At 39.6% G+C, this 14,306-nt stretch overlaps 1 protein-coding gene across 1 annotated transcript in view; it reads right to left on the bottom strand.

The window, feature by feature from the left end:
• The window catches only part of LOC126237479 (gamma-tubulin complex component 5), a 134,789-nt gene extending 124,362 nt beyond the window's left edge, over positions 1-10,427 (bottom strand). The window contains exons 1-3 of the mRNA XM_049947622.1: positions 10,312-10,427; positions 9,996-10,208; positions 9,741-9,926 (exon numbers count right to left, since the gene is read on the bottom strand). Of these exons, the coding sequence (XP_049803579.1) occupies positions 9,741-9,926; positions 9,996-10,208; positions 10,312-10,377 (465 nt within the window). The 5' untranslated portion in view covers positions 10,378-10,427. The remainder of the gene's footprint in view (positions 1-9,740; positions 9,927-9,995; positions 10,209-10,311) is intronic.
• Positions 10,428-14,306: the final 3,879 nt, after the last annotated feature.

Raw genomic sequence — 14,306 nt, 5'->3', positions numbered from 1 at the left:
GATGACGACTACATCGGCCAAGTGTTAACCAGAGTCGAGGAAGATCAGCAGTTAGCTCGACTCCGCATGCTGAAAGCTCAAGAAAATGATTGCCGAAGGTATGATGCGAGACACCGGCCTGTTGTCTATCGGCATGGTGACCTCGTCTGGATCTTCACTCATGTACAGAAGGTTGTTCTCTCTGAGAACCTCCTCAGGTGCTACTTTGGACCTTATAAGGCTGTAAGACAGTTGTCTGATGTTACTTATGAAGATTTCGACCCAACTCAAGACGATGAAAGATCAGAGATATGGTCCACGTCCTTCGAATGAAGCCCTATAAGGATCCTGCAGCCCAGGGTAAATTCAAAGCTCCAGCGTCACTGTATGGAGAGCGCTACGGGAGAACCAGTTGTTTCCGTACCATGTACAGTGTGTGCAGGCACTATCAGCAGCTGATTGGCCTCCATGGGTACACTTCTGCGAATGGTTCATCCAACAATGTGTCAAGCTTCATTTCAGTGCAAATGTTCTCTTTACGGACGAGGCTTCATTCCAACGTGATCAAATTGTAAATTTTTAACAATCAACATGTGTGGGCTGACAAGAATCCGCACGCAATTCTGCAATCACGTCATCAACACAGATTTTCTGTGAACGTTTGGGCAGGCATGGTTGGTGATGTCTTGATTGGGCCCCATGTTCTTCCACCTACGCTCAATAGAGCACGTTATCATGATTTTATACGGGATACTCTACCTGTGCTGCTAGAACACATGCCTTTACAAGTACGACACAACATGTGGTTCATGCACGATGGAGCTCATGCACATTTCAGTCGAAGTGTTCGTACGCTTCTCAACAAAAGATTCTGTGACCGATGGATTGGTAGAGGCGGACCAATTCCATGGCCTCCATGCTCTCCTGACCTCAACCCTCTTGACTTTCATTTATGTGGGCATTTGAAAGCTCTTGTCTACACAACCCGGTACCAAATGTAGAGACTCTTCGTGCTCGTATTGTGGATGGCCTTGATACAATACGCCATTCTCCAGGGCTGCATCAGCGCATCAGGGATTCCATGCGACGGAGGGTGGATGCATGTATCCCCGCTAACGGATGACATTTTGAACATTTCCTGTAACAAAGTGTTTGAAGTCACGCTAGTATATTCTGTTGCTGTGTGTTTCCATTCCATGATTAATGTGATTTGAAGAGAAGTAATAAAATGAGCTCTAACATGGAAAGTAAGCATTTCCGGACACATGTCCACATAACAAATTTTCTTTCTTTGTGTGTGAGGAATGTTTCCTGAAAGTTTGGCCGTACCTTTCTGTAACACCCTGTATATACCGTATGTGTTCTGCCCAGAGGCAGTTCACACCGCACTCTTGTATGCAAAGTGCTGAATAAACCTTTGTTAAGTGAAGTTAGTGTTTGTCGTTTATCTACTTACACCTTTCTCTACGTGACAATATATTGGATCTAATGGCAACAAATAGACCTGGCGTATTTGAGAATTTCCCCGTCAAAACTGGTATCAGTGACCATGAAGTGGCTGTGGTAACAATGATTAACAAAGTACAATGGACAATTAAAAGAAGCAGAAAGACAGATATGTTCAGTAAACTAGATAAAAAAATTAGTAATGCCATATCTCAACGAGAAACCTGAAAATTTCAGCACAGGTCAGGAGTATGCGGAGAAACACTGGCACAAGTTTAAAAGAATAACTGACCACCCACTGGATAGGTATGTACCCAGTAGGGCAGTCCATAATGGGAGGGAACCTCCATGGTATACAGTCACTGTACAGAAGCTTCTAAAGAAGTAGAATTTGCTGCATAATAGACGTAAAACAAAGCGTAGGGCTAAAGACAGAGAGATGCTGAATTAAATCCATTTGGCTGTCAAGAGACCAATGCATGATGCCTTCAACGACTACCAAAGCAGAATATTGTCAAATGACATTTCACATAATCCAAAGCCATTCTGGTCGTACATAAAGGCTGTTAGCGGCACCAAAGTTAGTTTCTAGTCCCCAGCGAATGAGACAGGACCTGAAACAGAGTAACAAAGCAAAAGCTGAAGTGCTTCACTCTGTTTTCAAATATTTCTTTACAAAGGAAAACGCAGGACAGCTGCCCTAATATAATCCTCGTACCACTGAACAAATGAGACGAATAAGTTTTAATGTCAGCTGCGTTGCGAAAGAGTTTAAATCTTTCAAACTGATCAAAGCTCCAGACCCCAATGGAATCCCTGTCAGCTGCTGTGCTGAAATTGCAGCCGAGTTAGTCCCTCTTCTAACTATATTCTATCGTAAATCCCTCAAACAAAAAACCTTGCCCAGTTCTTGGTAAGGGGCATAGGTCGCACCCGTCTACAAGAAGGGTAGTTTAAGTGATCCACAAAACTACCGTCCAATATCCTTGACATTGATTTGTTGTAGAATCTTAGGACATATTCTGAGCTCAAACGTAGTGAGGGGTCTTTAACAGAATGACCTCCTCTATGCCAACCAGCAGGGATTTTGGAAACGTCAATCATGTGAAACCCAACTCACACTTTTCTCTCATGACATTTATTTTTTACTATTATTTATTTATTATTAATCCTTTGGATCAAGGTAACCAGGTAGATTCAGCGTTTCTTGATTTCCAAAAAGCATTTGACTCAGTATCACACCTACACTTATTGTCGAAAGTACAATCATATGAGCTATCAAGTGAAATTGTTGACTGTATTGAGGCTTTTTGGTAGGGAGAACATCACATGTCACCTTAGATGGAGAGTCATCGACAGATATAAAAATAACTTCGGGTTTGCCCCAGAGAAGTGTCTTGGGGCCCTTTCTGTTAATGTTGTATATTAATGACCTTGCAGACAACATTAATAATAAAATCAGGCAGATGCAGTTATCTATAATGAAGTACTGCCTGAGAGAAGCTCCATAAATATTCAGATATATCATAACAATATTTCAATGTGATACAGAGATTGGCAACTTGCTCTAAATGTTCAGAAATATAAAATTTTGCACTTCACAAAACAAAAAAATATAGTATCCTGTGATTATAATATCAATGAGTCACTGTTTGAATCTGCCAACTCGTACAGATACCTGGGTATGTAGGGATATGAATGATCTCATAGGTTCAGTCATGAGTAGAGCAGGTGGTAGACTTTGGTTTATTGATAGAATACTGGGGAAATACAGTCAATCTACAAAAGAGATTGCTTACAAATCACTCATGTGACGCATTCTAGAATACTGATCAAGTGGGACTAACAGGATATTGAACATATACAGAGAAGGGCAGTATGAATGGTCACAGGTTTGTTTAATCTATGGGAGAGTGTCACGAGATACTGAAGGAACTTAACTTACTAACTCTTGAAGGCAGACAAACTATCCTGAGGAAGTCTATTAACAAAGTTTCAAGACCTAAAAATAAATGTCGTGTGACTAAAGCCTTCCGTTGTGTCGACCATTCGCCGGGTGCAAGCCTTTCGATTTGACGCCACTTCGGCAACTTGAGTGTCGATGGGGATGAAATAATGATGATTAGGACAACACAACACCCAGTCCCTGAGCGGAGAAAATCTCCGACCCAGCTGGGAATCGAACTCGGGCCCTTGGGATTGACATTATGTCGCGCTGACCACTCAGCTACTGGGGGTGGACGTTTCAAGAACTGACTTTAAATGGTTACTCTAAGGATATACGATGCCCTACATATTGTTCACATAGTGATCTTTATTATAAGATTACAATAACTGCACACACAGAGGCATTCAAACAATCATTCTTCCTGAATGAAATTTTCACTCTGCAGTGGAGTGTGCGCTGATATGAAACTTCCTGGCAGATTAAAACTGTGTGCCGGACTGAGACTCTAACTTGGGACCTTTGCCTTTCGCGGGCAAGTGCTCTACCAACTGAGCTACCCAAGCATGACTCCCAACCCGTCCTCACAGCATTAATTCTGCCAGTACCTCGTCTCCTACCTTCCAAACTTCACAGAAGCTCTCCTGCATACCTTGCAGAACTAGCACTCCTGGAAGGAAGGATATTGCAGAGACATGGCTTAGCCACAGCCTAGGTGATGTTTCCAGAATGGGTAATGGGTAAAGTTCGGTTATTCAATGCATTTAATATCTGATCAGTGAAAGCATATATAGCATTTTCTGTAGAAGAGCCTTTCTGAAAACCTCACTGACATTTTGTTTGTACTTCATTTTGACAAATATGTGATTCTACTCTTGATTATATAACTTTTTCAAAAATTTTGGATAAACCTGTCAGAAGCAAGATTGAGCAGTAGTTGTCAGCATCAGACCGATCTCCCTTTTTATGCAATGGTTTAAAAACAGCGTATTTCAGTCCATCTGGAAAAATACCCTGTTTTAGTGAGCTATTACATATGTGGCTGAGAATCCTACTTATCTGTTGGGAACAAGCTTTTAGTTCTCTGATGGAAATGCCATCAATTCCATGTGAGCTTTTACTTTTAAGTGAATTTATTATTTTCCTAATTTCAGTAGGAGACGTGGTTTGAATTTCAGTTTTATCAAATGGCATAGGTATTGCCTCTTTCATATACTGCCTTGCATTTTCTAATAATAGCTGGATCCTATTTTCTCTACAACACTTAAAAAACTATTATTAAGAGTGTTTTCTATTTCTGACTTCTTGCTACAGAATTTTTCATTGTAGGAAGATGGTATTTGTTCTTTCGGGCATGTCCGAAAGAACATATACCATTGGTGATCTTGCAGCTTTCAAAGAATAAAACTGCAATGAATTAAGACCTTTCAGCTGTTGACAGGGGTTGATAAATACCATCAGGGACAGTTGAAAAAGTGTGCCCAGACCAGGACTCAAACCTGGGATCTCCTGCTCTATCCATCTCGGCCATCAAGAACATGGAGGATTGTGCGACTGCAGGGACTTATCTCTGGCACGCTCCCCATAAGACCCACATCTTCAATGTACAGCCCACTTTTCATTGACTTTGACAGAAATACAGCCTTCCTGTGCTCTCAGTTGCCCTGTTTCCCTTTAACAATATTCCAACCTGTTTTAATTTTATTACCAGATGTACTAATCTCAGACGTCATGCGCACACTTCTGTACTTTTTAGTAACTTTTCTTAATACAGTGCAGTAGTTTTTATAATGTTTCACTGTTTCTGAATCATTACTCCTCCTAGCTGTACAATACATTACCCTTTTCTGTTTACAAGATATTTTTATCGTTTTAGTAAGCCATGGCTTTTTAGGTGATTTCTTACAATTATATTTCACTGTTTACTTAGGGAAACTGTTTTCAAATATACTCACAAAGGTATCATGAAATTGGTTAAATTTTAAATTAGCATCAGGTTCCCCGTACGTCTCATCCCAGTCTAACTGTTGCAAGCTTTCCCTAAAATTTTCAATTGTTAAATCGTTAATTGAACACTTATTTTGGAGGACTGTTTTTGCATGATTGTATGGAGTTATGTCATATACTGTAACTGCCTGTGCATCATGATCAAACATACCAGTCTTAACAGGAAAAGTTTTTATCCAATTAAATTTATCTTTGTCTATAAAAACATTATCCATCAGTTTGCTGCTTTCCTGTACCACACATCAATAATTGACGTCAAACTGAAAGAATCAAGTAATACTTCAAACTCAAGCTTTCTATCTGGCTCTTTTAGAAAAATCTACATTGAAATCCACACAAACAATAATTTGCTTCCCTGTGTCTGACAGATAGCACAACAAAGAACCCAAGTTTTTGAAAAATAGCTGAAAATTTCCCAATGGAGACCTATACATGGCTACAATTATAAAAGTACCATTATTTAGTTTAAGATCAGAAGCAAATGCTTCTATATGTTCCTCTACACAAAATTTTTAGTTTCCTAATTTTTCACACTATGACAGATTTTAATAGATATGGCAACTCCTCCTCTCTCCCTAGTGTCTCTACTTACATATGCTGCAATCTTATATCCATCTACATTTACGATTTCCATACCTGTGACTATATGATGTTCAGACAGGCATGGTACATCTCTTCCACCCTCAATTTCTAAATGTTCGAAACAGACAGAAGCTCATCTACTTTGTTTTTCTAATCCCTTGATATTCTGATGCAATATACGAACATTATTTTTCACTGTACTGTTATGAGAATCTTGTGATATTTTAACATCTCTAGTACCTGCCTCTCTGAGCTTCTCATTGAGCTTGATTTCAATCAATGGTGGATGATTGGACACTGATCTTAGCCTAAAAAAGATGTACTCTCACGAGTTTCAGCGCCCCCCCCCCCCTTCCTCCTTAGATTTTGCCATCTTTCCAGCCAATTTACCCTTCCCTTTCCCACCGAGATGCAGGCCATGTCTTGTGAAGTCCCACCTACCAATACCATCAACAGGAACCTAACATATGCCTGACAAAGTAGCAGCCTGAAGCAGCCTCCTGACAAAGCTGTTCAACTGGGGCCAATCATGAAAGCAAGAACCAAGCCAACATTTGTATCATTCATTGCATATGCTGTTTTTACCAGTTCACACTGAATATTTTAGCCCTGGTCCCTATAAAATTAATTGTTGGTAAGGCGGGTACCAGGTTGAGATTCATTGGGAGAGTGCTTAGAAAATGTAGTCCAGCAACAAAGGAGGTGGCTTACAAAACACTCGTTCGACCTATACCTGAGTATTGCTCATCAGTGTGGGATCCGTACCAGATCGGGTTGACGGAGGAGATAGAGAAGATCCAAAGAAGAGCGGCGCGTTTCGTCACAGGGTTATTTGGTAACCGTGATAGCGTTACGGAGATGTTTAATAAACTCAAGTGGCAGACTCTGCAAGAGAGGCGCTCTGCATCGCGGTGTAGCTTGCTCGCCAGGTTTCGAGAGGGTGCGTTTCTGGATGAGGTATCGAGTATATTGCTTCCCCCTACTTATACCTCCCGAGGAGATCACGAATGTAAAATTAGAGAGATTAGAGCGCGCACGGAGGCTTTCAGACAGTCGTTCTTCCCGCGAACCATACGCGACTGGAACAGGAAAGGGAGGTAATGACAGTGGCACGTAAAGTGCCCTCCGCCACACACCGTTGGGTGGCTTGCGGAGTATGAATGTAGATGTAGATGTAGATCAATACTGTTTCCCGCTCCACCTACTACCACAACACAATCCTGCTTTGTGGAACCCTTGCACAATGATCCTACATCCTCTATCACTTGGCTAAGACATGCACTGGGCTTGAAAATACTTGTGACCAGGTATCTGTCACGTAATTTTTCCTGCAAGATCTGGCTACAACTTAAGAACAGAACTTTCCTCCCACCTGCCTTCACCCTTCTGCTCCCTTGATCTTATCAGTTCCTCCTTAGCACTATCCAGTTCAGCCTTAAGGGCTCTAATCTTCCTTTCCTGTTCAGCTATTTTCCTATCCCTTGGACATACTCTGCAATACCATGGAAGAGACCCATTTACTTCCCCAATTCCCATGCCACTACACCAGACAGCTGCACAGATCTCCAGAACTAACTTTCCTATGGCAGATCAAACGTTTCTCACTCATGGTTGTTTACAATATTTTTACAAAATTTATCTAGACAATAACAGTATTCTTTTACTAACTACAGATCACAAGAGTTTCTAAAGTAACTTGGAATGATAATATATGTGTATACTATTACTATAGTAATGTAATGCACTTAAACTAAGGTTAAAAATCGAAACTTGTATATCTGAGAAATTAGAATTAAGATCTCGTATGCGCTATATGTACTTTACAAATTTTGAAAGGAAATAAAAGGGACAACTTAAAAATCTTCAATTCCTTGAGTAAATATGGCACTACTAAACATGTGTGTAATCAAAACAACATAAATTCTTCACTTAATACTTAAGCCAATATCTTAAATTTGTATGTAAACCTACACCAAAAGTATGCAGAAGGCAGTCCTTAGGTTACCCCCCCCCCCTTTTTTTGTAATACTTTGCAATGAGTGAAACCTTCAAAAGATAATATGAAACAGACTAACTTCCTTGTGGTGTAATATTAACTTAATTGACAGTTTTTATAGAATTAACTACTTATCTTCACGAGCCCAATATTCAACCGTGTGCAGTCTGCACCAGAGCTCCATCCATTAAAACATGCTCCCCAATTAGGGAAAGGTGTCTAGCTTAATGTTTCAACAAAACATTAAGGCCTTTAAGTTAAAGTTGCTTCCTTCACCTAGCTGGCCCATCACTCTCTCAAGCATACCTTAGAAAACCTAACATCCTATGGGTTCTTGTAAATAACATTAAGATTCCTGGTGGTGATGATGCTGTACAAACAAATGAGGTACGTTTAAAAGGAAGTGTAATCTTAACACTTGCGTTGTTTGTATCAGCTTTCGCAAGTGACATTCTGAATGTATGTGTTAACAGTAAATTTGAATGTGTTACCTTACACAGATATACTAAGGATAAAGTTATGCAAGTTTCCATTAAAATCTGTAAATTTTATTAGTGAAATACGCATTTCTTAAGTTATATAGCGGTGTGTACCCGCGACACTCCCACTTTCATACTCCGGGAATTAGTTAACAATAATGTGAAGTTTTGTTGGCTATACAATTTTTGAAAAATTTTAAAGATGTGCTTTTTGATAATCAAATTAAAAATTTATATTTTCATTTAAATTTGAAAAAAAATGTTATTTCAACTCCATATCGTGTTGCATATTATAGCAAATCTCACGTAAAATACTGAAAAATGACATCTATCTCAATACTTTAGTGTAATTAGTATGGTTGCTCCAGCAATTTGAAATTATGGCAGTTGGGAGTTGTTTGGAGATTTCTGACAATTTCACATTGCTGTAGCCTATTTTCAAAATGAGTTGTTGCATTTTAATAAAATTGGGTATTTTCCTTTGTCTACATGTACACTACCTCTATGCCAAGTTTCAAAATCTGAGATGAGAAATAAAATCATTGTGCTGATTTGACATGGAATGATTCACTTTCTTACGTAAAGATGAGTTACCCCAGAACATTATCCCACATTTCATTACCGAATGAAAATACGCAAAATATGTCAACTTACTGATTTGTCTCTGCGTCCAATTTGCAATGATTCTAAATGCCAATGAGGCTGAACTAAGTAGTCTTTTCCAGTTTAAATTGTCATAAATATGAACCCCTAAGGCTTCTGAAGTCCCCCTCCCCCCAATTTTATTATATCCTAACCTTGGATTATACTCATTGGTGTAGTACCCGTAGATGTGCATAACTTCAATATGTTGTTGCTTTTCAAGCTTGACAGTGAGACCATTTGCAGAAAACCTGTCAATGATAGTTTTAAGAACATTGTTTACCACTTCTTTTGTTAATGTTTGTATGCTGGCATTGATTAAAATACTAGTGTCATCTGCAGAAAGAATTCAGCCTCTTGTATATTGGATGGGAAATCATTTACAAATATGAGTAACAATAGTTCGCATAAGATTGGGAAACCCCATACATGAGTAATTTTAAAACCACCTCTGTTCCCCAAAAGATTATCTCTACTCATACAGAAACTATGGCACTTTTCTAACATGGACATATCTCATTTCTCAATAAACTATTAACACAGGTATACTAGAAGGGGCGCATTAAGTATACTATATCACTAATATATGAACGACGCAGCACTACAGTAACAGAGTTTTGACATAGTTAAAAATATAAACAGCTAAAACTATGCACATACTTACATCTGAATCATCCTTGTATGGTCTACTAAACGGAGCAACTCCATCCATTAAATATGCTCCCCAATCAAAGTTCTCGTCACCATTCTTTTCTTTGACGGGTTCTGGCGTTTCATTAGGTTGAATTTTATTGGTTGGTCTATTTGCCAAACACAGCAAGAGCCATAACATCGACCATCGCTCGTCGCACTGAAAAGTAAAACAAGTCTGACCACATATGTTCACCTTTTACCTAAGGCATCAGGAACTAATGCTTACGTGGGATGGATCTCCAAATTTCTCATCTGTTAAGAACTTTTCAAAAAGCTCCGACAATCTTTTAGAAGCTTGCAAATGGCCATGTACAAAAAATTTCGTCACTATCCCATCAATAGCTTTACGAACTTTTTGCCCTTCGACAGACACGCAGCGATGATACAAAATATTTGATAATGCATAACTTTCGCAATGTCTAAGGTTCTCATCATCATCCTGCAACATTAACAAAAGCAAATGTCATTCACCGGTTATCCGCTTCTAGAGATTTTCTCTGTTTTTTTCCCGATGGCATATAGATTACAAAATATTGGCTTACTTCGAAACCAGTAAGTTGTTTCACCAGCTTCCTAACATCCTGAGCCAACTCTTCTTTATGAGACATGACAAAAATTAACCTCAAACGCCCCACCACTTCAAACTGTTTGCGGCTTTGCGCTGTTATTCTGTTTCTATACACTGCTGCCACTCTGACATTGCCTCTTTGCTCGTTCTCACTGACATTTCATAAAAAGCAGTAGCCACTATTTCTTTGTGAAAACTGTACCGTTCAAATTATATGCAGATTTCTTTTGTATGATATATCCCATTGAAATAAAAATACTTACATAATTGCACCGCGTCTACCACCTTACTCGCTCTCCGTGCAGATGAATGATGAGACAACACTGTTTGGCGCAAGATTCAAGTGATTTGATGTCAAGACAGGATGGAAATATCTAAAACTGATCATTTGTCGTCTCACGTCATTCGAAAGTGCATATGGGACTCAACTGTGGTAGACGGTAATAGTGTGATCATGATTTAAAGTGATTTTTCAGAATATGTTGTATTATTGACTTCTCTGTTATAGCTCGCATCATGTTGGAAGGCGGCCCTATTTTCAGCGGTCCTGCGCATCTGCTAGTAATGAATAACATTCGTTCTCTTTCCGAGCGGCTAGACGCTGGTTACAAACTGGACTGCGAGAACGTCCGTCCTACGTGCTGCGCTGTTGCCGTTTTTTGCGACAATGCAGTTTCATTCACAGAGTGACCGAATTATTCATTCAGATGTCGATGTTACTTTCTTGTAGCAGTATAGCTGTGAATGTGTGTCTGTAAACGCGTTAGTGTGATTTCCAAATGAAAATGTCATGTGATGGCAATAAACGTGAATCTCCTCACAAGCAACTTTAATTTGCCTATGGCGTATCGTCTTAGTCGTGCGACTGGTTCCGTGCTTTTCTGTCAGAAAGAGCACTGTATGTAGTAATCGAGCCGGCCGCGGTGGCCGAACGATTCTAGGCGCTTCAGTCCGGAACCGTGCGACGGCTACTGTCGCATGTTCGAATCCTGCTTCGGGCATGGGTGTGTGATCTCCTTAGGTTAGTTAGGTTTAAGTAGCTCGAAGTTCTAGGGGACTTATGACCTCAGACGTTAAGTCCCATAGTGCTCCGAGCCATTTGAACCATTTTTTGTAGTAATCGGCAGAAAATCATCGAGTAAAAAGAAGTGATACCTGGCATTTGCAAGGAAATGTTATAGGCGTTCCTCTGCTCCTGATCTAATAAGTGATTTCGGAGACAATCTGAGCAGCCCTCTTAAACTGTATGCAGATGATTCTGTGATTTACTGTCTTATAAAGTCATCAGAGATTAAAACAAATTGGAAAACGATAAGATATCTGTGTGGTGAGAAAAGTAGCAACTGACTAAATGATGAAAAGTCTGAAGTCTTTCCGCAATATTACTAAAAGGAATCCACTAAATTCGGTTTACAGGATAAAACACACGATTCTAAAGGCTGTAAATTCAACTAAACACTTACGGATTACAATTACGAATAACTTAAAATGCAACTATAACATGGATAACGTTATGTAGATGCTTCACAAGCAGTCGAGGAGGTTTACGTTCCGCATTTATAACTTCTTCAAATTTAGATCTGAAACAGATACTTCTATTTCTGACATTCTCAAGACTCAAGAACGAACTGCAGAAGCACGTGTCGACAAGAGAACTGTACAGAGAATAGTAAACAAAAGTGACGGAGCTGTACAGAGAGCAGTAAACAAAAGCGACGGAGCTGTAGAAAACTCAGGAAATTTTGTTTTCGTGCTCCTGAACATCATCGAAATTGCAAGAAACCTGTAACACAAATAGATGGTTTTGACAACGATGTTTTAAAGCGCTCTGTATTTGAAATGTATATAAGAAGGGAATATCCAACATCACAAAAACTTCTGATTCTTGAAGTTTTCCCGGCGGACATAATGTTCCATCACCTTTCGGGCGTGCACTCGGGATAGCGGCAATTCTTCTTCCGATATTTCGGCTAGAAATATCCTCAGCAGCTTTGTATCACGTGACTCTCCGTATAAATAGGCACGCGCAAACGCTATGAACTCAGTCTCCGACTCGCCTTGAAGATGGCTGGGAGGTTTCTAGCCGAAATATCGCAAGACGAATTGTCGCTGTCCCGAGTACACGCCCGAAAGATGATGGAACATCACAAAAACTTGTTGCAGTTATGCGTGAGCAAATTGGCTTCAAATGTATCGCTTCGTCAATGTAAAGAGTATAAATACATTGGTATTAAACATGTTAAGAAGAGAGTTTTTAATTAGAAGAAGTAGCATAGAAGCAGCACAAAGCACGTCCTTTATAAACATACAAAAGGAAGAGGTAGTTCTACAGTTACTTGATGAAACATGGGTAAATCAGAATCATTCCATGAAAACCTGCTGGAAAATGAGTGATGGTACTGGCGGTTTTAAAGTTCCCTTAGGAAAAGGTTCTCGGATACTTATTCTGCATGCTATTTCTTCTTTTGATTTGGTTCCTGAGAGTAAGCTTGTATTTAGATGTAAGGAAAACATTAGTGACTATCATTTGGAAATGAACGGTGTCAGTTTCAAGAAGTGATTCACTGAACAATTCTTGCCATACCTAGCTTCGAAGTCGGTCATTGTAATTACCGTGGCAGTTATCATTCAGCTGTTGCAGAGAAGTGACCAAGTACGAACACCAGGAAAGGGGATATTGCGCTCTGACTGAAAAATAAAAATATTCTGGACAATATAACCCAGAATCGTGCGGAACTCTTGCAGCTCCTTAATTTACAAAAGTTGCGCGGCACAATGTACAAATTTCAGTTTCTTGAATGTGAATGTGGTTACACAGTTTTGCGTTTACTCATATATTACTGTCAGTATAAACCGACAGAATTAATTTGCGCACAGGTTACAAGCTATGTGGGAAAAACATTCAAGATAACAGACACTGAAAGGCTTGAGCACGAAGCTATAGACAACATTCCCCTTCAGCGTGAGCACACTGTGTGTCACGCTTAAAGTTTCAAAAATTAGACTTTCGCAGGGAGGTAAAGATGGATAAAGTCTTGAATGTATCATCCTAATTTTACAATCAGATAGTAGATGGTATTGCGGTGTAGACTTTGAAACGAAGTAATGACCTTTCTTGGTTTTAAAGGCTCATTGTTAAAAACGTTTTTGTCAACATATTGCATACACTGTACATGAGAACTCCCTAGCTTTTATTGGCTGGGAATATGAAGCCTGTGATGTATTCAGTGAATAATGTTCAACACATTACCCAAGGAGAAGTTAAGCTTTTCTCAGCCTGTTGTATTACTTGCGAGAATGCGGCTGGGAAACTCCACTATTTCGACGGGTAAACTTCTCTCATTTACATGGCAAGAATGGAAAGCGCCTTAAAATGAAAGGGAAGGCTACCTGTCGAGAAATCGGGTTTTTCAACGTTATCGGTCAGCATTCCATCGAGTTATTCACATAAGATGGCTCTACATTGTTAGTATCCCCAGGAGACACGATCTGATGGAAAACTAGCGTGTAAACATCGAGATTGTTACAGCAAACAGGCTATTTGAGAAAATATGTAGAGGTCTCCAGAATACGACTTTTGTAGAGATTAAGAGTGTTCACAGGGAGCACTTCACAAGACATGGTCTCCAATTGAACGTAAAAGGGAAAAAGATTATTAGTGCTGAAATAAATTTATTAATGAGTCATCTGTAATGGAAGGGTCTCCAATCCCAATTCCGCCAAAACAAGAGTCGTCTGTAACAGTGGAACGATCATTATCCGCAGGAGACCTACAACAAACACCAGTAGCAGCAGCAAAGGTTCTGATATTCCTTGCGGCAGTGTCAGATAAACCACTAGCAGCAGAATTACCACAATCATCAGCAGAGCTGTCGTCATCAGCAACAGCATCCAGAACAGCAGACCCCATAATACTATCTCAAGGCAATGAAAATGCTTGTGAGGAAAACATACAAGGGTCATTAGCTG

Source organism: Schistocerca nitens, chromosome 2 (assembly GCF_023898315.1).
Source record: "Schistocerca nitens isolate TAMUIC-IGC-003100 chromosome 2, iqSchNite1.1, whole genome shotgun sequence".
Lineage (NCBI taxonomy): Eukaryota > Metazoa > Arthropoda > Insecta > Orthoptera > Acrididae > Schistocerca > Schistocerca nitens.
Note: the sequence above shows the minus strand (reverse complement) of the source record. Positions and strands in the feature narration are given on the sequence as shown.